Below are 23,543 nucleotides of genomic sequence, written 5' to 3'. Positions count from 1 at the left end.
TCAGCAGGTTGGACAACATGAAATGACCTTCAGTTGCAAGTCAGTAGTACGAATTATTTGCTTGTTTTACCCCATCCCATTTGCTGACAAGATGGATTCCAGGAGTGCCTATGCATGACATTACTGCATGGCTTCTTTTTGTAATTACCAAAGTTGTTTTGCTGAACTTACCATTAGGTTGCTTTACAGGATGGACTGCCACAAGCCCCAAAGGCTGGTGAATGTTATAAATCATAACTGTCTGGTTTCCTCCGTGCCATTTGTTGGCCCGAATTACTCGATTAGTATAGCGGTCACTCCAGTACACAAAATCTTCAAAGACAGTTAGTGCATGTGGATGTTGCAATATCTAAAAGGCAAGGATGTTTACCAATTTAATTCTGTAAATTTGTATATGTAAAGCTTGCAATGAAGTAATAACAGAGCTGAGTATAATTTATAAAGAAAAAAGCAGTGTGCGTCAAAAGATATTTTTCAGGAAAAAAATATGAAAAAAATCATCTATTGCCTGAAAACAAAACATTAATTATAGGGGAAATATGTATTTTTTAAAACAAAAATGCTAAATACACCTTGTGAGATGTACAGCATGAGGAACTACGCAAGCAGTCTAACTGTAGGGCAGAACACAGGGAACCAACAGATAGAGACCCAGTTGCAGATTTTCAAGGGCACAAGAGGAACTGTCTAATGAGTGTTATGGACCTGTCAAGACCTTGCATCTCTGATAAGCTCCCCTATAATTTACCAGTGGGTCAAAGAATGTGGCTTCTCTAAATTTCAGAAATCTAGGAGTGGGCAAGAAAGATTGCACCAGCTCTTATTTCACAAGAATTTTCTCCCTAGCCAAAATTAAAGCCCCAGGGTTCAGTTCTTGAAAATACACGTGGTTATTTATACCAGCTGATGTGTACCAAGTGAACATCTGAACTATTGTGCTGGTACAGGGACAGCGCTACAAGCTGCCAGCAGCACTTCATTGGGAGACAGCCTGTAAGAGGGATGGTCTTCACACAGTGCCCTGCACATAGCAAGTCCTGGCAGCACAAAACCTTTCACTGCTGTCCAGAATAGTAGCAATCATCACTCACAGAAGGTGACCAGGGAAAGTTCTTCCAGGTTTTTTTGTATTGTATTTGCCTACAGCAAATGCACCAGATAGTACCAGCAGTGTCAGATGTCACCTTTAGACTTCATGCATGCAGACAGAACAAATGAGAATGATCTAAAGCACTAAGTCTACACTCAGCTCCAGATTCTGCTGAAGATCTCCTGAGAGGTTGTGAATAGGATATGCAATTCTTCTTTTTCAAGCTGTAGCAAGCAGCTAAAATACTTCATATCTGCTTCTCCCCAGTATTTTCAAGAAAAATACATCCAAGTCTATGACAATGCAAATACATTTTTAAGTACTATCAGCAAGGACATGGGAAAACAATGGTTTCTTATTCATCTCTTACCAAATCACTTGCAACCACCTGTTGTCTGTTGTTTCCATTGTAATCACAAAAATCGATATAATCAAGATAAGCATCAGCAAAATAGAGAAGTTTGTTTGGGTAATCAATGGAGAGTCCATTGGGCCAGTAGATTTTATTGTTAATAATCACTGTTCGCATTTTGCCATCCATGCTGGCTTTTTCAATTCGAGGGTTTTGGCCCCAGTCAGTCCAGAACATTAAATGAGCACTGAAAAAAGTAACTTGTGGTTACCAGTCTGGAAAAAATCTAGTTGCCTATTGAGAAACATTACTTGAATACTCATTAGCCAAAAAACAGAAACAACCTTTTTCAGAAAAATCCTGCACAATGATACTGAAATGACTCATTTCAGCAATATGCTTACTTCAGATATTACCGTAATTTCTGTTGTAAAAACTCTTTTAATACTTCCACTGCTGTTTTCATTTGCTAATAACAGCAGCATGTAGAAGCTACTGTTGTCACTGTTTTTCAATGTTGATTATAATCTGATCATCCCACTGCTAAATAATAATTTGATATGGGTATGTACTTTTACAGACATGCATTGGTAATATTAACAGCACTATAACTAAAGAGCCCCATGTGGCTGGCAGTAAACAGAGTTCAAGGCACTGAAGAGCGCAAAAAACAGTAAAAGTTTGTACATGAACGGTTCAAATCATTCAAAACATTCCATTTACTCTATGCCACTTGCTGTCTGAAATGGGAAGGTGCTTTTGTGATAACATTAATACAGCACCGGTAATTATTTTAGAGTTGGGGCTATGAAGCTACCTGTTCCTTGCCAGGTAGGCATACCACATTATATTACATGGAAGTTTGTGGTGTACCACCAACCGATAATGATACATGAGAATTTTCCATTAATAGTTCTTAACTAGGAAACAAATGTAGGAAAATCTGTTATACAGACAAAAAAAACAGCTTGTTACAGTGAAACAAAGCAACAGATTACAAAGAATTACCATATGACTTTAAATATTAAATTAACTCTGTAAACACACTATTTTAAAAATTTGTCTTAAGTTTTCTCTTCTACTTGTCATCTATGATTACAATACAATTTGGGCATATCTCAAATTTGAATATTGTTACATAATAAAATATGCATCTTTTCAAAACAAAGCATAAAAAAAAATCTTACTCAATTCTGGGATCTAACACTAGTCCCCTTGGATTTGTTATATTTTCACTAATCAGCACAGTCCTGTGGCTCCCATCCATTTTAGAGACTTCAATTGTTTCCAGAACAAAGTCTGTCCAGTAAAGATTGCGACCTACCCAATCTACTGCTATACTTTCAGTCACGGTGACACCACTGTCAAGCACCTGTTTAATAACAAAAATTAAAAAAAAAAAAGGGGGGGGGGGGGAGAGAGAGAGAACAAACTAGTTGATATTAAATTTTTACCCTTTCCATTTCTATGGATACAGAAAACAGGGAATAAAATTTCCAACATTTTCTAGGTCTCTTATGCAGAATGAGTAACAATGTACATACTAAAGGAGTGACAAAGCATATACCCAAACACTCCTACTAACTTCAGTGGGTCTATTGAAGAAATTAGCATCTATTAATAGGAAAATCAACTTATAGCCTGATGTTAAAAAAGGACTTCTTGAAAGCATTCCCTTTTCTTTTTCAAGAAGTTATATGAAATGTTGGCTTAGCATCTACAAAGTTGTTTCACTTTGTGTTACCTCTCTTCTTACTATGTTGGGAATTCCCTCTTCCCCCTTGTTAACTGGAGATACAGTGTCTTCATTTTCTCTTCACAACAAAGAGACAAGAATAACTCAGCGAAACTTACTATTTTTCGGTCAGTCCCATTTTGATAAGCACTCCAAATTTTATCCTGTGTTGTGTCAGACCAAAAGATACGATCTGTGATTGAATCAAAATCAATAGCCACAATATTCCTCCCATCACGAACCAGAGAATAAATACTGTGTGACTGAGAGGTGATGTTGTCCACAACAATTTGGTTACGACTTGCTACCAGCAAAAGAAGATTCCCAGACTCTGTCAAAGGAAAAGAAATTAAAATAAGCCAATAAGCTATGCAACAGTAATCCTGTATGAAAAAGAAACACTGAGTAATTTGGTATGACTTTATAGCATCAAAGCTATTGTATCTAGATATATATATTGAAAGGACAAATTCAAATCCATTCTCACGCCAAGATATTTTATTGTATCCAGTCTGTCCATCCTGACTTTTAGATCTACTTTGGCTTTCCTCCATCCTTTCTCCATCATTTACTCTTTCTGCTAGACTCCCCTTCCAGTCTCATATCTGAACCTTGTCCAACCAGTTTGCTGCTGACATCCAGCCTTCATTCCTCCATAAGCCCCTCTCAGTTCCCAGTCCTGATTCAAACCCCAGAGTTCCACCAGTACCACCAATTACTCTACACAGCCTGGCTCTTCCTCCTTTTTAGCCAGCCCACTCTTTTTTCCCCCCTTTAGACTGCATGGGGACCAGGGAGGAGAATAAGCAGATTACAGGAAAGCCATAGGCTGTTGTGGTTAGATTGCTGTGCAGCAGCTTACACTGATAAGTTGCTGAAAAACAACTGAAGAGCAGAAAACATAAAGACAGCAAACTATAAGAAACTCCCTGTTAGTAAGGGCCAGGCTTATCTGCAGGTAAATTGCAAGTCTTACACAACCCGAGTACAACCCTAAACCAGGAAACCTGTGGTGACACATTCCACGGGATATATGGCTGCCCTGTAGCGTCCATGTACTACATAAGAGACACAGAACAATAGACAGCTAGGTTGTGACACTGTTGTTTGCTCTTTAGAAACGAGTGAAGTATGGCATAGGTACTAGGTAAGTCTTGTGAAAGCCTGAGATTTAAACACTCTGTGAGCACTGAACTTCAGAAAAAGCAAATTTTAGCCTATGGCCTACAGATGCCTGACATTGCTTTTCTCCAGAATATTATTTTTGACCAATCCAGGATTAAAAACTACAGTGTTAATTTAAATATATTATTTCAAGAAAATAATAGTTTCCAATTAACCCCTCAGCTGACAATTTCAATACGCAAGGTCATCTGCCATGAACAACTTTAAGTGGCTGTTTACATCAGCTCTTTTAAAAGAGGACAACATGAAAATGGCAAAGCTTAACATTTTCCAGACACTGTTGTCATTCTTTAGGTTCCTCACCTGCTGCTTTACAAGTCTTCCCATTGGTTTCTAGAATGTATCCTTCATCGCAATAACACCTAAAAGACCCTCTTTCATTGTAACAATGCTGACTACAAAAGCCTGGAGGGTCACATTCATTAATATCTTCACAGGTCTTGGAGTCATTTGCAAGCTGGTACCCAACAGGACAAGTACACTGAGCTCCAAAGGGTCCTTGAATACATTCATGGGTGCAGCCGGCATTATTGTCAGAGCAGCTCTCCTGATCTGAAATGGGGTTCCAGAAGGAAATAAGCAAATAGTTAACAAAAGCTTCTTATGCTAAATTTCATACTTTGCAATTGCATTACTAGCCTAAGACTGCTGCTAAAACATGACTGCACAATCATTTCACATACAATGTGAGACTGGACTGAGGCCCTTATGCAAAATATAACACACTCAGCGTATGTAAAGGCAGATAACATAGCATGTACTGCTGAATCCCATTAAATGAATGCTAAACAGAAGGCTGCTTTGTCTAAGAATTCATAACAAAATTTAAAAAACTAGGTAGAAATATACAAAATGTTACCGTACCATTCCAAGTCTAAAATTGTATTAACAAACAATTGTATAATCATACCTGGCTGGGGTTCATCTGAGAATGTGCATTGATTAAAGAGAAGAAGAAAGAAGGAAGGAAGGAAAGAAAGAAAAAGGTTATGCTTAAATCAATCCATAATCAACATAAATATAAATTCTGGCTACACGTGAGCTTTTAGATTTTTTTCATGATTTCTGGAGTTAGAAATTCAAAAGAAAATATTAAGGACTAAATCTATTAAGGACTGAATCACATTTCATTTAAACCTAAAGCATACCATGCTTTAACGAATGTGTTCAGGAACACAAAGCTCATTCCCATATTGCTATATAAAAAAATATATCTAAGTCAGTGGAAGTCACACTTGAATTCAGAGCACAAGACTGGACATAGCTAATGAGTTCATCATTGTAGTCTCCTTTCACTGCAATCAAGTTCCACTTAGTAATTTGAGTTCCAATTTCAGCATGCTTACAATTATTGCTAGAGACATTGCTGCACTAAACACAGCATGCTGAATATTCCATTTCTTTCTGAAGCCACAGCACATAGTAGGCTATAGTAGATGCTTGAACAGTCACTTACTGCACAATGGGGATTCATCAGCTCCATTAGGACAATCGGCAGAATTATCACATACTCTGCTCAGATTCACGCAGATACTGTGACCTGGACATTGCCACTGCCAGCTGGGGCACCGGAAGGGTTGAGTAGGACAATCCCTCTCATCGCTCATATCCCTGCAGTCATTATCACCATCACAGATCCATGCTCGATAGACACAGTTGCCATTATCACAGCGGAAAAGAGATGGAGGACAAGTCCTGGCAGGACACCTATGATGTTCATCCGAGCCATCTGCACAGTCAAGATGGCCATCACATTCCCAGTTAGCAGGAACACAATTGCCATCTGATTGACATTGGAATTCATTCTGGTGGCACATCCCTGGTGGTCTTGTAGCTAAAACAGTGACATTCAACAGTTTAGAAACTGTTTCAATTTTAGACAGGAAGCAAAATCACTTAATCTCTTGCATAAGTAGTTACTTAATAGTAATACTTAACAGTACTCTATTAAGAACTGTATTGCTTTTAGATCAGGCCATAGAATCACAGTCAGTCAATCTACATGGCATTTCAGAATCTGATTAATTTAAATCCTATTTTATAATATAGTGAATGAGGCAATCCAGCTATCGTTACACTTTGAGCAAGCACATATTGATATCTACATATATTGATATCTATGTGCATGCCCAAAGCAACATCAAATTACTTGCTGAAACTAGTTTTCACTGCCCTGCATTGCAACGTTTTAACTAACTTAAATGTAAAAGATTACTCAGTCTCACTCTCATGGATACAAGGTTTTCAGTTTTCTAGATTAATAGATTACTTGATTTTACTTTTAAACCCTGAGATTGAGGTGCCAAGTAAAACAAAACGTTACAGCCAAAAAGAACGCAAACTCTACTCTTTGCCAGAAAAATCTACTCTTGAGCTGGAACCTACTGTGTTTGAAATTTCTGCTCAGAAAAACAATTTACAGATAACTTTCCCTAAAAAGAATTTTGAGGTTTTTAAGGACAGAAGTGCCATTTATTTGATATAGCAGATAAAGTAAATTTTCAGAAGCATCACCTAGTAACTAAAGCCTTTTTTTCAGCATCAGTATACTTACGGCAATCAGTCTCATCCGAGTGATCATTACAGTCAAAGACACCATCACACTGGTAGTAAGTGCTGATACACTGGTCTCCACTTAGACATTTAAACTCTGTGGCACTGCAGTTATATACTACAAAATAAAAAAGTGGTTGATTTATTTATTTTACAGAGCTAGACTGCACCCAATTTTTCTACAAGTGCCCAAGTCAGGTACGATATCAGGAGTCCAAGTTCCATTGAAGACCTGATTTCCCTAGGCCACAGAAAATGCAGTGACCTTGGAACCTACAGAAAACAGAAGAAACAGCTTTCAGCCCTCTGCAACCAGCCTAGAGATCAAAGGGCTTACTAAAATGCTAAAACAAGCATCACAAAACAGGGTTAATTTATGGATAGGTTTATTATGCATTCTGCTATCTTGGAGCTGGTAATATGAGGTCACCAAAGACCCCTCAGGGGGCAAGAGTGATGAAACAATAAAGAGGCGTTCAACAAAGTTGCACTTACTGCAGTCATGCTCATCAGCACCATCTATACAGTCTTTGTCTCCATCGCAGACATAGAATGGATCAATACAGCGATGGTCTGGACACTGAAATTGCCTGGGTTCACAAGTACCTGTGAAAGCTATTAAGAATGACAAATAAACACAGATGTGTTTCTTTTCCATCTTCTGTAATCAGCATAATACTGAGATTGTAGAAAGACACTAACTTGCAGCATGTAATGCAGCAACCAGTAATCATACAAATTACAAGCACTATTATATTAGTTTCATGTAATTGTTTATTCATATGTAGGCTTGGACTCATGCAAAACAAACAGCAAATTCCACTCAGTGGTAAATAATGCTAAAGAAAGTATATGGAAAAACTACTTCTGGTAAAAGCTTCCAGACTAGATTAGCTGACTACACCATAGTCATTACTGACATGACTCATGAAATAAGTGCTTAGAACATCTAGGCTTTAGCTGCTTTTTGCTGTAAATTGCAGTGCATGACATTATGCAGCAGCATGATTATAACTATCACAGTTGTCCCTTTTTTTTTTTTTTAATTACTTTTCTGCAGTCTACTAGGCTGTGGTAGTTCAAATTAGATGTTTTCCACACCTTATGGACTGCAAAATATTAGTCTAACTTAGATATTAGGTCTTTCTTCCTAATTTCGTTTATCTACCTTACACCAATAGACATCTCTATGTAGACATACGCACATGTTTAAAAAACAACAGACAGTTGTGATACTCACTGCAGTTTTTTTCATCTGACCCATCACCACAGTCATTATCAGTATCACATAGCCAGATTCTAGGAATACATCTATTATTATCACAGGTGAACAGGGTTACAGGGCATGAAGTGGGTCCTTGTGTAGGACAATGCAATTCATCACTGCCATCAAAACAGTCATTATGTTTATCGCAACGCCAGCGACCTGGAATACACTGTCCACTGGCACAGGTAAAAGCTGATGAAGCACAAGTATTGTCTAAATAAAAAAACAAAACAGGAGGACACTTTTATAAAGATCTCCAAAACTTGTCTTCCCTGCCAGAGTATTCAGTACATTAGTATACTTACAGAATGTCTAAAATATGCATCAAATTAAAAAATGCACATTTGCTTAAAGTTAAAATGTCTGTCATGCCAACGTGCTGCAGAACAGAATACTCACAAGCATTTTTAAACTGCAAGAATCAATACAAAACTAAATTGTTAAGCACTTCAAAAAAATCTAAAGAACAAGAAATATATCTTCAAGTAGCCATTTGCTTTATACTTTCCTTTTCCCCAAAAGACATTCTAGTTATTCTAAAATATCCCACTAATAAGAAATAGAGTTTATACCTTAGTCATACTACTCCTATGCATTAAGGAGCATATTTTATTAATATGTCCTGTTTTCTTGTTTGTGACTGAAAAGAAAGAATTAATTCTGAAGAAAGAACCACCAAATATGTCATAAAAGCCAAGAATTCTACAGTATCTCATCAACCATAATTATCCTGCTGTTCTCTCAACAAAATACTTTGTGTGAGGCACTGTACAGTAAAACCAGGAAATGAACCAATGTGCTTTTAATCCACTTCACTGTAAAAATCAAGACATAACAAGTTCAGAAGTGCCCAAATATAATGAAAACCATAAAACTTCTATTCAGATGTTAAATGAAATAAAAGGTGCTACTCTAATCTTAAAGGATGTTAGACAATGCATATGATTTTGGTTTTTTTCTTATGGTGCTATTTTTTAAACATCTTCACCTTTATTAAGATGGTTTGTCCCTCCCCATGCATCAAGATAAGACAAGCAAGTGATATTTCAACATCTTTCGAAATTTACAAAAAACTAAGAAGACAGACAACTTTTTTTCTTTAGAAGATAAATTTTTGTTACTCTGTAAATTGAGTTTTGAGAACTAGTGAGCTATGATTATTTTCGTGCGTTCTTTAGGTGGCCAGTGTTGACTCCCATATTGCCATGAGTTATCTGAATAACTTATAAAGTAACTTATCTCTCAGGTAGATTTCAGGATTTATCCACAGGTGCAACTCGAAAAAACTGGGGTTTATTCCACCAAAATCAGACTGACCCATCAAACTTTCTGAACTGCAAACAACAAATACTAGCTGTAAATTAGGATTACTTACTTAAAGAACCGCAGTTTTGTTCATCACTGTTATCATGGCAATGATCAACACCATCACACTGATAGTACTGAGGCACACATCTTCCATTACCACAGGAAAAAGAGTAGGAACCACACTGCAAAGTAGGTGGCTCGTTGGATGGATCTTCAACACACGTCAGCTGATTTGAAGCCAGCTTCATGCCATAAGGACAACCACAAACTCTCTGAAAATTTGGTACTGGGAAGCAGAAATGGCTGCAGTCTCCATTGGGATTTGTTCCTCTATTACAGTAATTAGAGCCTTAAAAAGTGATAGAGATGATCAATGCATACACTACTGACAACAGCTTTGGAACTATTAAAAGTGCTTAGTAACTGTAAAAGAATGATTTACAAAAAAGATGCTGTAGCAAATCCTGATTTTGCATACACTGCAAAACAGGGTCAAGTTCACTGACAGTAAGTCATAATAACAAGTCCCACATTCCATATACTCTTCATTGATACAAATGTTTAGGGAAGCCAAGAACGTACTATTAAATTTCATCCAATTTTCTAACAATTTTCAGCAACTGTCTGGAAATAAGTATACTACCACAAACAAGGACCTTTTAGCAAGGCTGGGAATCTCGATCCAATCTTTGGACACTGAGCAGGTGCTGAGCCTTAGCACACGATTTGATCATATGTTTAGTAAGTGCATGGGGTGTTTTACTAAATTAACTGCAATACCAAATCCTTGTTTTATATCATAGAATTGCATAAATTTAGCAGTGAAAAACAGAAAAAGATAAGAGACTTATACCCAGTGATTACTTTAAGAATAGTAGTTTAATAAATACATTTTTACATGATTCCTTAAAACAAATAGTTCAGTTTAATTACAACTTCTATTGGAAAAAGAGAAATACAAGGTTGTAATTGATGATACAATTACACAAAATACAATGGAATCATAATTTCATTTTACAAGGTTATTAGATAAAGTAACAGAAAGTGAAGGAAAACTGCATAGTGTCACAAAACAGTGAATTATACGACGTGTGATTGCAAGTGCCTGTGCTGCCTCCCCCACATGTCAGTTAGGATTCAGTAAAGCCACTTCTAAAATTGAGAGTGGAAACCTGCTGTCATGGTATTTTGTCTCTAATTCACTATTTCATGTCTTTCATCTGTACAAAAGAGCTTACCCGTTTGGGAATGAGCATCATATGCTTTAACATGCATAACGTTACTAATGCCCCTCCTAATAATAGTCATTTCTCCACCATCAGACTTCCTCACTCGAATTATTCCACCAAGTCTCCAATCAGAAAAATAGGCATAACCTGTTTTGAAAGACATTTAACATATAACAATTGCAGAGCAATATGACATAAAAGATCAAGCATCATGAGAAAAAACAGCAAGGTTTTTCATGTCAATTTAATAATTTTTCGTAACTGTTTCATGAAGAAGACAAAAGGACTTCTTTCAGGCAGACATAACCTAGAAAAACAAGCCCTCTCAGATCTCACTTAAATTGAGATATAACAGACTCAACTGACATTTCAAATTCCAAGGCAATTTTAAAAGTAATTAAGACCCCTTCCAAAAAATTTTAGAATATTTTTTAAGATATTTCTACACAAAATCAAAAGGGGTCAGATGCTGACATCTTCTTCACACACAACATAAATCCAGTGATAAAATCTACACACAATTAATAAAATCCTGAAATTGCTGATCATATCTAGGGAGGTGATTTACCTTGTCTGTCCAGCAGGAGTAGCCACCTTGGAAGCTATAATTAGTACAGCATATCTGCCTTGCTGCACTAAAAGAGTTACCTGATCTTCCTCAAATTGTTTAAACACAAATATACGTAAAAACAGCCCTAAAACCAAGCAAGAGGTACTAAATATATAGTTTTAATGTAAATTTTCAACAGTGTTTTTTTATAGGAAAAGCATTTTATAGGGAAAGTATTACAAAGGCCATGTTATTTTACCTCACATACTCACAGATCATCAGATAAAAAAAATCTGTGATAATAGATAATATTTTTCAATGCCAGACTGTCGTGGTTTAGCCCCAGCCGGCAACTAAGCACCACGCAGCCGCTCGCTCACTCCCCCTCCCACAGTGGGACGGGGAAGAGAATTGGGAACAAAACTCGTGGGTTGAGATAAACACGGTTTAATAGGACAGAAAGAAAGAAGGGAACAACAATGATAATACCAACAAAGGAATGTACAAGAACAAGTGATGCCCAATACAGCGATTGCTCACCACCCAGTGATCGACAGCCCATCCCCGACCAGCCATTTCCGCCCCCCGGCCAACTCCAGTTTATGTACTGGGCATGACATCGGATGGTAGGGAATATCTCTTTGGCCAGTCTGGGTCAGCTGTCCCGGCTGTGTCCCCTCCCAGCTCCCCATGCACCCCCAGCCTGCTCGCTGGCAGGCCAGCACAAGAAGCTGGAAGCTGGACTGTCCTTGACTGCTCAGCAACAACCCAAAACATCAGCACATTATCAACAGTTTCTCATCCCAAATCCAAAACACAGTCTCACACTAGCTTCTGTGAAGAAAACCAGCTCTATCCTGGCTGAAACCAGGACACAGACTTACCTCCAAAAATAGTAAGGCCAAACGGGTGAGTCATCTGAGTAACACGTTCAAGAGTCCGTCTGTCTAGCCCATCAAAGGTGCTGTGCTCAATTTTATCAAAAAAGGCATCCACCCAGTACAGTCTTAGAGAACTAGAAATAATGAAAATGTCATATCTCTTCAAATGATATTATATCCATTTGGAAGCACTAACATTTTCTCAAATAATAATCTTAAACCTGACAAGAGGCTATTGGGATGTGTGGGGAGTGATTCTGCGAAAATCTTACCTTTCACAGGCTTTTCAACAAATTGAAAAAAAAAAGGTCTTCAATACCAAAGTGCCAGTGAACACAACTTGACACAATTCCTTTATTTTTAATCCCTAACAGCTTAAAGGAAAAAGTACTATTGCTCAAAAACAGCTCTTGCTGTTTCTCTGTCTTCTGTGTTGTCCTTACCTCCAGTCAATGGCTAGGCCATTAGGCCAGCCTAGTGTTGTATTCACAATTGGCAAAGCATGGGATCCATCACTCCAGGCCCTCATGATTTTAGCAGGACGGAACCAATCTGTCCAGAATATATACCTGAAAGGACACATGTCCAAAGACACATAAACCCAATGATATATTGTATTTAAACAGAGCAAATATTTGAGCAGCATTAACAGTCGTCTTTGTACCATATCTTGATGTACCCTAAAAAAAAAAAAAAAAAAAAAAAATACAATTTTATGTTGACCATCTCCCTCTCCTCAGCTGGTAGCGTTACCAACTGATAAAAACTTTTATCCTGTGTGCAACAACTTCCAAAATCTTCAGAAGTGGTTTGTCCCTTCAGATAGGAAATACCTGTAACTTTGTTAAAATTGTTAAGGATTTCATTTAAGTATTGACAAGAAGGCAGAATCAAGCAAAAATGTGTCTTCCAGGTAATACTTACAAGTAAGCATGAGTATTACAAAGAATTTCCTCCTGATCCTTTTGACTTATGCCTACAGTCAAAGAGTTGAAGCTAGTGTTAAATAACTTTACAAAGCAGTGAACAAAAAAGGCCAGGATACCCAGGGATCCAAGTTCAGCTGTCTTCTTGTGAGATTACTTACAAAATAGTATATTTGGTTACTAAACATGAAAATTCAATATCCAAGAATTAAGAAATTCAGTAGTATGGCAGTAGGAAGCTGAACTATGCTGTGAAAGAAACACTGTTTTGGCATGGCCAAATAACACAGACTAATGCTTGAAGTTAAGCATTTCCATCAAAGAAAAGCAGGGCTTCCTTTTATGTACACAGAATCACATCTTGTAAGATATGTATCAAATACAGTCAGTAGTACCTAATACGTTTCAAATAAAAACATTCAGATAGGAAAAATAAAGGAACCAAGGTTAGCATTCTGGGAACTGAAAGTAAATTAAAAATAATTTAGAAAACTTTCTCTTTCAACTAGAAATAGTTTTCTAATCTGAGTGATTCAAAGAAACAAAGTTCTTTTGCCTGTTTATCAACACACAGGAGTAAACAAAAACAACCCTGGTGCTTTTATGCTTTTAAAGAGAATTCTTTTGAGTGCTTCTTTCATGTGGAATCTGTATCACCTTGCCCTTTCCTCTGGGTGTTGTATCCTAGGCCAGAATAAAAACAAACAAAATAAAGACAAGAGAACTGAAAAGAGATGGTATTTTGGAAAAGAACACAAATCCAAACAGAAATCCAGAATGAGACATAAATTTAACCTCACCGATTCTGCTTAAACCATAAATTTGTTCATATAGTTTCAAGTAAAAATCAAAGCTAAACCTACCCAATAACAGGATGAACCACTATTGATCGAGGATTATTTAAATTCTGAACAATAGCTCTCCTAGATTTATCTGCCAGTCTCATCACACTAATGCTCCTGTACCGAGGGTCTGTCCAGTATAGATTCTTTGAGATCCAGTCAAAGGCCAAATCTTCAACACTTTCCACTCTATTAGCCGTCAGGATTTCTCTTCCTAGAATTTATAACATGCATCATGATTGTAAATGTTCAGGAACAGAGGAAATAACATGATTGCAGTATTCTGTTCACAAAACTAGTGGTTCCCCTTGGTAAAAATGCTGCCTCTGAATATAAAGACCAATAACCACGGGGAGGGGGTGCCCTTTGCTCCAGGCGAAGGAGGTATATGTTGAGGAGTTGACTATATGTGGACTTAATATATATTTGATAGCTATTATAAATTGAAGAGAAACATTCTTTGCACTACCACAAACAGGACTCCTAAAAATCTCACAACCATAACGTTCTTTTTCTGTATTACAGTATCATAACAAACATACTGCTCTCTGTATAGGGAAATTAAAAAGAGAAACTCAGTTTCATACTACTGAAGGGCATACTAGTCTGCATAAACAGACTGGTGATGACAAATACTAGTAGTGAGAAGTGCTACAAATAGTTCACTCCCAAACATATTCAACAAGTTTGTCAAAGAACAGAAGACAGTGAGCTTAATGTGAGTTGAACAAACACTTTTGACAAACATTTTCCAGATTACTGTGGTGACACTGAGATTTATCTGTATATATCACAATGTGACTTTTTGTGCTTCTTTTTAGAAATATATATCCTACTCTCCTTCCCACAATTACTTTGCAATTCCTAAGACTGTTTCTCACCTGAACCATCGGTTTTCTGTTTATAGATCATGTCTTTACTTGTGTCTGAAAAAAAAATGGTGTCATCCTGAGCACAGAAGTCAATTCCAACAAAGTATGATGGGCTCCCTGTTACAGGTATGATCACATCTTCCTGGGTGGAGAGATTGAATGGGATCCCCCGCACTGCCAGCTGGGATGAAAACAGCAGGAACTGCTGCACAGCTGCAAAAGAAAGTATCAGACTTATTCATAAGGTGAGACAATTCAGCATTAATTAACTGTAAAGCTTTATTTTCCTTTGGCAACACTAATAGCCTGGAAACAGAAAAAAAGAAGAATGAGAAAATAGGAATTTAAATATACACTGACCTAAAAACTGAATAAGAAAAATAAATCCCAACCCAGAACATTAGGTGATATGGTAAGGTATTCCTCTTGCATTGCTACTGTGGTCCTAATATACCTTTACAGAGAACATTAACCCTATGGAAGCAGAAATCATCTTCTGTGCTCACCTCTTTACAATCAGCTGTAAAAAAAACCAACCTCACAGGCTTTGTGGAGCCACCATATAACCAGACCATATCTGAGATAACCAGATAAATGTATGGTCAAATAGTAGAACTAGAGACAACATATCTGGCTTAATTTGCCAACAGATACACATGGCAACCCTCCCATCAGCAACAATTCTGCACTCAAAAAGGAAGCAGCAGATTTCTGATGGAAGCCCACAGCTCCAAAACTGAATCTCTTATTTTTGCCATATGTATTTCAAAAGAAGACCACCAACCTAATCTGCAAATTACTGCACAGGAAAGCAGCTTTACGTGTTCAAGGTAATGCAAAATCTGCATACTAGCAAGCATCCATTGATTGATTTCAGGATTAAGATCTTAATCATATAGCTTTCTACACGTATTCCATATCTAACTCTCTTAAAATGCTCATAGAAGTTGGTGAGTTTAAGTTGTTGTGGCTTGAAATGAACATCAGCAGAAATTATTACATTTAACTCTGTCAACAAGAGTTGTGATGGAAAAACATGAAGTCCTTGGCATGTGAATCCACAAAGCTACTGAAGAGAGGAAGGATGTTCTAGAAATACTCCAGAGCTAGTGGAATAGTGCCAACAACCATAAGGCATTTTCTTACCAATGCAATGTCGTCCATCTATGTGTAGATCAAAGCCCAGTATACATCTACAGCGATAACCTAGTCCATCATTATCTGTTTTGTGGCTGAGAACACAGATCTGTTCACATCCCCCATTATCACTTCCACAAGGGTTTCTTACTGGAAAATAATACAGATAGGGTTATAACTTCATCTATTAACCTAATGGCATTATTATCTTGATTTTTCAGGATTTTTTTCAACATTCACAATAAATCATGTGGACTCTGTGGGACTTACATCACATGGAAATCATTCACCAGCAGTTCTACCCTGGAATGCATCAAAATCACATCAGAGCGAACTGGCATTCAAGGTATTCAGCTCTGTACAGAGATACTCAGCACACAGCACTGAGGCCATAATCTGGGCTATAGTTTTCTGCATATAGATCTGCTTCAGAATTGTATCTCCCAGAATCCATTCACACTGGGAGCCTTTTCCAACTGCACCCTCATTGCAGTGTTGAGGAAAGTGTGCCAAACACTGCTCATAAGCACAAGTTTGACTCTTCCAAATATCAATGTATTTAATAAGACGCCCAACTCTTAAATGTTGCATTTGACAGTTCATTAGCTACAGGAGCTGGATGAAACCACTGTGTGATAAAAAACAGTCCAGTTTTACAATACAAATTTATGTATCGTAATTATTAATTTTTTACAGCAAAAGTAACAGGCTCTCATAATTTTTTACCAACTTTTGGTAAGATAGTTGCTAAACTTCTCTTAATAATCTACTTCCTGTCTTACCATATGGCTGTCTGGCAGCATGGTAAACTGTCACTCCATAAGGTCTCAGTGAAGACTGGTAGATCACTTGAGGGTTAGATTCTGTAAATTTGTTAGCTTTCACCACTGCCATTTTAGTCCAATCAGTGAAATAAACATTGCGTTCAAATAAGGTTATTCCATACGGGTGAGGAATCAGTGAGCCTCCATGAGCTATTGTTCTCCTGTTGTAAAGATGGTTTTAAAATTACTTACAAAATATTATCTAGAAAATAAATTTATTAACAGAGGAAAGTATACAGGATTATTAATTCGTTCACTAGCTTTTGCTGCCAAAGTACAAATGAAAAAGACCAAATGAACTGAAGAGATGAAGCTAAACTTACAGGGTACATAAACATAAAAGATACAGCAGTGAAAATAGAGCAATCAAAACCGTTAGCAATTTCCAAGAAAACACAGTGAGTAAAGACGATGACTCAAAAACACAGGAAAAGATTCATAATTACTGAGAGAAAATTAGAGAAAGAGGCCAAATAGAGGAAGTCAAAAACATCTGTAGCAATTTTAAATACTCAAGAAACCTTGAATGTAACAAATTTACATCTGCAACAGCAACTGGACAAAAATAAAATCCTATGTATGCAGTTAAAAAAAAAAAAATTAAAAAAACCCATAACGTTCTTTGGCTTGAACTAAACACCCATGCAAAACCAAGGAAAACCAAATGCTAACAAATTTTATCTATTGCATGCAAAATACTTTTTTATGGATATTTTTATGGATAAAAATTAGGACATGAAGAGTGACATTTAAGTCCTCACACAACACATAACAGTAACACTGCAATATTATTTTCATGGAGTCACGAAGGCAGGTCTACAAAATCAGATTAATTTTACACCTTTACTCTATCAGTTTCCTGGGTGATTTAGGTTGATGCTGCAGGCATGCAAGATATGACGTAAGTGGACAGTAAGCTGTATTTTAACATTTGCAGACTATGCCATTGCCTCTTGCCCACTTGCACAACATCTACAAGATTTTCGGTGTTGCTGTGAGTGATAAGTTTTTATCTCCAAAAAACAGAGTTTAAACACATTCTTGTCTTACTAATCCCTGATAAAGGAACAAAGATAGCAGCATTATTTTTATAATTTTGTAAGTGAAAAAATACATTGAGCAATAAGCCTGTCAAATGAGCAGAGGACTGTTTTTCAAGTCAGTATGTAAGAGGCATGCTAAAGGGGACATTTTTTTCTTGTGCTTGAGTAACAGAGACTAATCAGAGATGCAGAGATAAGCAGGCTTCTAAACACTACGCTGTAAGATGCAGTCCCATAAAAACCCAAGGACTCCTTCCCTGCATGCTGTGATATAGTTTCCTCAGCATCATAGGTGAATGATGACTTCATTTCTGACAGCAAAGGTTTATAAAATGTAAGAGCACTTAATAGCCATTACACAAAGCGGTGCTTTGAAGTGAAATATTTCAAATAAATTCATTCATGAAAAAGATGCAAAGAAATGATGATGGAAGACTGTATATAACTCAAAAATAATAAAAAGCATATGCTATAAAAATGTGTACTGTACTGGTAGACTATAAAAAAGTACATTATAAAAGAAGTGCAATAGGTATTCAAGGTAAGAAAATAACAAAGAATGATGGAGGAATTAAGGATTGTCTAGAAGTAGCATGACACCACAGACATCAAGAAGCATCACATGCATTATGTTGTAATTTTCATCCTTTGTGTATCTCATTATGCTAGACAAATCTTTCCTTGAACTAGATACAAAATAACCAGTGTATCTGTAACCTCCAAGGAATAATATTTCTCCTACCTTTGAAGCCCATCATAAGTTACAGTCTCAATGTAATCAAACCGGCTGTCAACCCAGTAAAGTCTCTTTGATACAATATCCAGAGTTATTCCAGCAGGCCAGCCTAATTTTGTTTTTATCAAATCCTGACGGTTTGTGCCATCCATGAAGGCCCTTTCCACTTTAGGATCGCCAGACAGACTATCCCAGTCTGAGAAAAACAAATAACTATAAAGGAAAAAAAACCAAGAGAGTCCCATGTTTCCTTGAGATTTAAAAAAAAAAGACATTTTACATGGAATTTAAAACAAGTACCCTTTCAGGACAGAGCTTGATTCTCAGCTGGCATACTATGAAAACACACTTTATACCTCCTGCCCAATAAGTAACTTGCATTTTCTTTTATAAAATGAATCTAGAAAGAAACATGCTTTCACCGAAAAGACCTCCAAAATACTGAGTTCCTTAGTAAAATACAGACTTAAGTGTACTGCCAGAAATAAACCAGTGACAGACAGATGCATCATGAAAGCAGCATCCATCACTACAAGGTGCATGAAATTCCTCTTCCCATTCTCTTGAGGATCCAAGTTTTCACGGCTCACATACATTTTTGAAGCCTGTTGGGTTGGGAGACACTAGCTTCCCTGCCTTCACTCCACCCTTCATTTCAGATAGTAGGAGGTCTGTGGATGGTGTCAAAACAGAAATCCTTCAGGATAACATCTACTCTTCTGCAGGGCAATTCCACAGTTACTCTGTTTTCAGAGCTGCTCATATACATACAACTCTATCCATAAAACAGATTCTGTACATTGGGCATAAAAGCAGTGCACAGCCCTCCCATAACAATTTCAGGTGCAAGAATAGATTAGGATAGAATGTAAATGTTTAAAACATTTTATATCTGCTTCTAAAATGACCACCCCAGCTATTTCTTAGTTCTCCTTCTTTTGCATGGGAATAAAGGAATTTCTGACATCTTTCACCATTACCTGACATGTATCACTTACCCAACAGTTGGATCAAGTGCTATTCCTCTAGGATTTCCAAGATTTTCAGCAATAAGAGTCACACGGTTTGTTCCATCCAAGTTAACCATATCTATTCTGTTCACACTGGTCTCGACCACGTATAGTTTATTGTTAACCCAATCCACTGCTAGATTTTCAGGTGTGTCAACTGAAATATTTAAAACTTCTTGGAAATCAGAGCCATCAATATTAATAGAAAAAACCTGAAAACAATACAAATATTGTCAGTGCACACACGATGTTTTGCTAATCACAAGACACATGGCACTTGTCCTTTTTCTGAGCCCAGATCCACAGTTGGCCACTAGATACAACCAAGTTACCCATTAAGTATTCCTTAGCTTAGGGTTTTTTGCAAAAATTTGGAAAACAATGCAAAAGCTGCAGGAAGCTTGCCTTCAACTAGCATTTTGGCAAAATGGACAAGGTAATAGACTGAGATAGCCCTGCGCTTTAACAAGCATGACAAATTGCTGTATTAAAAAAAAAAAAAAAAAAACAGATGAGGAAAGTGCACCTTGCTTTCCTGGAATCTAGCAAACCCCAGTATTTTCATTAATTAAAAAACAAATTAACATGCTTTAGCAAAGCTCTCAACAGTGACCAAAAACAAGAGGGGGAGCTCTAACTGCACCAACCACGAAGGGGAAATTGCAAAGTGAAGGAAGAAAGGGAAAGCTCTCTGTCCTGACAGAAAGAAGGCTTAGCATTGCTTCTGGTCTCCTTTATTTAAGGCTAATTTTAACAGCATCATGCTCAAGAAGAAATAGTGTTGTTATCTTACAAGCAAGCTCAGAGCTACATGAGGCAAACAGTATAAACAAGATAATTTTACCCAGTAATCATGTCATTATAACACTGTGTAACGTGAAAAGCTAGGAAATATCATCCCCTTTTTGGAACACCAGCATTAAGTTTGGAATGTATTTAAATTAAAATACAGATTACCACAAGTAAATATATGCAAGAAAAATAAAAGCTGAAATAGTTGAATAATTTTAAATAGCTTTCAGGTCCAGGTAACAATAATCAAGCAAACCATCTAACTGTCTGCTCTGTTCTTTGGAAACCTTGTTGACGGAAGAGCTTATCGGCATTAGGTTATCAGGCAATACACTAAATAAGATAAAGGTGACACAGAACACAACCCACAATCTTCTGGTTTAGTTTACATCTTAATCTTAAAAAAAAAAAATTCAAAACCAAATCCCCTAATAATACTTTTATTTTAAGACATCAGGTGGAAATATGCATTGTATAAGAAAATTCTTAATGTCACTGTTTTCATATGGGTATTCTAGCTAACACTTAATTAGATTAATTAACCCTAATTAATTAATTAGGATTTAACTATATTAGGGCAGATAAAAAGGCAGCCCTGGCCATCTGGGGTGTGCAGTGAAAAACCCCGTATTATCTTTTATTTATACCTTTTACAGAGATAGCATAAATCGCCTGAAAGTTCAGATTTGACTCTGACTTAATTCAGCCCCTGTCAATGCAATTGCAGTAACGGGAACTCACTGCATTGAAAATAAAAATGCCAAAATTGTGAACAAGTCAAAAATTGTGCATATAAATCCTGTCCTACTTGACAACCATGTAGTGTGCTTTCCAACAGAACCAACATGGCATTGTAGTAGAAACTACAGTTTACAGCTTATGTGTAGGTTCAGAATAACAACAGTGACACCAAATTGATCCATACACGGTGTCAGCGGAAGGCAGGCCATGGATTCTGCTTCACTCTGCATAACAATCAACATGGGGTAGACAACTGTGGAGTTTCAGCATTTGATCTAGGACTTTTTTGTTTCAGTAAGTTATGCACAGAGAAAAAGAACAAGGGTGAAGTACAACTTTTACAAAGGTCTCCAAACTGTTTCTTAAAATTACTTTCCTTAACGTATTTTGAAGGTAAAATAGTTCCTCTTCAAAAGAAAGAAAAAGAAACAAAATATTGGCTCATTATACAAAATACTGTCAATATTTGTTCTCCAAGCTCAATTACAGTGCCATCTGAAGTATATGAAAAATTTGATTTTTATCATCTTGGAAGGCAGACAACTTTTACATTTTAAATGATCATGTTTCAAAAAATTACCAAGAAAAATCTGTTGTTTTGAAAGAATGTCTACTATTTCTCTTAATTAGTTTTTTGGACTCCATCTCAAGTAAAATTAAAAGTTGCTCAAGACATTCCCATATAATAGGATTCTTTGTTTAATATGTCACATGTAATAGTATAGCTTGAAAAACGCAGTCATTAACATAAAACATTTCAAGGAGCTTTTTTGTTAGAAAACAAAAACACAGCCAGCTTCTGCTCTCAAAAATGAAAGCCTATCAACACATGCTGCCTCTTGCAGTTCTCTACTTCCTCATACATAAAAATATACTCTTCTTGAAATTTCTACCCACCTTATCTTGCACTGTATCAGTCCAAAAGATTCTGTGCAGGTAAAAGTGAAAGTCCACTCCAACTGCAACCCCACGATTCTGTGACTGCACCAAAGTACGAAAACTTCTTCCATGAAGATCTCCAATCAGTAAATCACGGCCATTGGAAAAAATAATTGATGCAACACCAGCTGAAACCAGGGGTGACAAATATATGACTACTCTGTAGACAAGCTATTTTGCAGAGGCATTGAAATGTATACAAACTGGTTCACGCACACTGGACACAAAGATTTCAACAGATGCTCAGACTACAATCTGTATAAATGTTTCTGTGTGCGTACTAATTTGCTTTGATTTGCCTTTAGTTTCTAGATTTGGAGCAAACCAGGCAGGAATACATATTTAAAGCCCTACTAGGTAAAACTTCTACAAAAACCCTGTGCATCTGTCCTGGTTTCAGGTAGAATAGAGTTAATTTTCTTCCCAATAGCTGGTACAGTGCTGCGTTTTCAATTTAGCAATGAGAATAATGTTGATAACACACTGATGTTTTTCGTTGTTGCTAATTAGTTGTAGTGCTTATACCAAGTCAAGGACTTTTCAGCTTCCCCACTCTGCCAGCGGGGAGGTGCACAAGAAGCTGGGAGGGGGCACAGCCAGGACAGCTGACCCAGACTGGCCAAAGAGACATTCCCCGCCATGTAACAGCTCAGTATAGAAACTGGAGTTGGCCAGGGGCAGGAATCACAGCTCGGGGACTGGCTATTGATCAATGGGTGGTGAGCAATTGTTGCATTGTACATGGCTTATTTTTGTATATTCCTTTATCAGTAATATTATTTTTATTTCCACTTTCTTTGCTGTCCAATTAAACTGTTTTTATCTCAACCCGCGAGGGTTTTTTTTCCCCCATTCTCTCCCCCACCCCACCTGGAGCAGGTGCCTGGTGCTTAGTTCCTGTCTAGGGCTAAACCATAACAGCATCTAAACTCCAAAAGACTATTTCTACTCTTCTATTTCCTCACTTTAGCTCCCTTAATCAAAGTATAAACTTTCTTAAGATGTTTCTGCCACGTGAGATTCAGATATTACTTGATTCTAGCAGGTAGGCCATGTTTCTTATCTTTTTATGTACTGCTCCATCCTATCCACCTTCTTAATTCTCTCATCTCATCAGAAAATCTTTGCTGTATCTTATAATACAAGAGAGATTCCCGCAAGTCTTTGAAGGAAAGCTCACTTTCAAAGTAGACGCCTATTGAAAGGCTTGGTGTAAGTCTGAAAAGTCCAAATTCTATTCACCCGACACATAAAACCTTCCCCAATTAAAGCAAAAATTAATCCAGGGAAATTGATTTAGAGCAGGTATGAAATTCCCCCATTAATAAGACAGAAAATCAACACTTCACAAACAACTCACTGGCCCAGAATCCACATTAATTTGAATGGAAAGCTTATTGTGAAACACACAGAATTTTTCCAGAAACAGAACAATCTTTCCCAGTGCTGGCATATTATATATGTCTTAATACAGACAAGTGTATTTCATTAGCTCAAAAAATTCCCTATTTTTTAAGGACATAGTTAGAAA

The 23,543-nt window shown here is 37.0% G+C and overlaps 1 protein-coding gene across 1 annotated transcript in view; it reads right to left on the bottom strand.

Annotated features, from left to right (window-relative positions):
• LRP2 (low density lipoprotein receptor-related protein 2) overlaps nt 1-22,140 on the bottom strand; it is a gene marked incomplete at its 5' end in the record, with an annotated part of 89,381 nt that extends 67,241 nt beyond the window's left edge. The window contains 20 exons of the mRNA XM_010287152.1: nt 172-349; nt 1,461-1,689; nt 2,630-2,814; nt 3,297-3,508; nt 4,666-4,914; nt 5,819-6,196; nt 6,917-7,033; nt 7,411-7,530; nt 8,156-8,395; nt 9,558-9,839; nt 10,729-10,866; nt 12,154-12,284; nt 12,594-12,719; nt 13,940-14,132; nt 14,800-15,003; nt 15,937-16,077; nt 16,710-16,912; nt 18,537-18,743; nt 19,529-19,752; nt 21,971-22,140. Coding sequence (XP_010285454.1) covers nt 172-349; nt 1,461-1,689; nt 2,630-2,814; nt 3,297-3,508; nt 4,666-4,914; nt 5,819-6,196; nt 6,917-7,033; nt 7,411-7,530; nt 8,156-8,395; nt 9,558-9,839; nt 10,729-10,866; nt 12,154-12,284; nt 12,594-12,719; nt 13,940-14,132; nt 14,800-15,003; nt 15,937-16,077; nt 16,710-16,912; nt 18,537-18,743; nt 19,529-19,752; nt 21,971-22,140 — 3,927 coding nt within the window. The remainder of the gene's footprint in view (nt 1-171; nt 350-1,460; nt 1,690-2,629; nt 2,815-3,296; nt 3,509-4,665; nt 4,915-5,818; nt 6,197-6,916; nt 7,034-7,410; nt 7,531-8,155; nt 8,396-9,557; nt 9,840-10,728; nt 10,867-12,153; nt 12,285-12,593; nt 12,720-13,939; nt 14,133-14,799; nt 15,004-15,936; nt 16,078-16,709; nt 16,913-18,536; nt 18,744-19,528; nt 19,753-21,970) is intronic.
• Between the last annotated feature and the right edge of the window lie 1,403 nt (nt 22,141-23,543).

Source organism: Phaethon lepturus, unplaced genomic scaffold (genome assembly GCF_000687285.1).
Source record: "Phaethon lepturus isolate BGI_N335 unplaced genomic scaffold, ASM68728v1 scaffold5400, whole genome shotgun sequence".
In the NCBI taxonomy this organism is placed as follows: Eukaryota; Metazoa; Chordata; class Aves; order Phaethontiformes; family Phaethontidae; genus Phaethon; species Phaethon lepturus.
The sequence above is the reverse complement of the archived record's forward strand: the minus strand, read 5'-3'. Positions and strand labels throughout refer to the sequence as shown.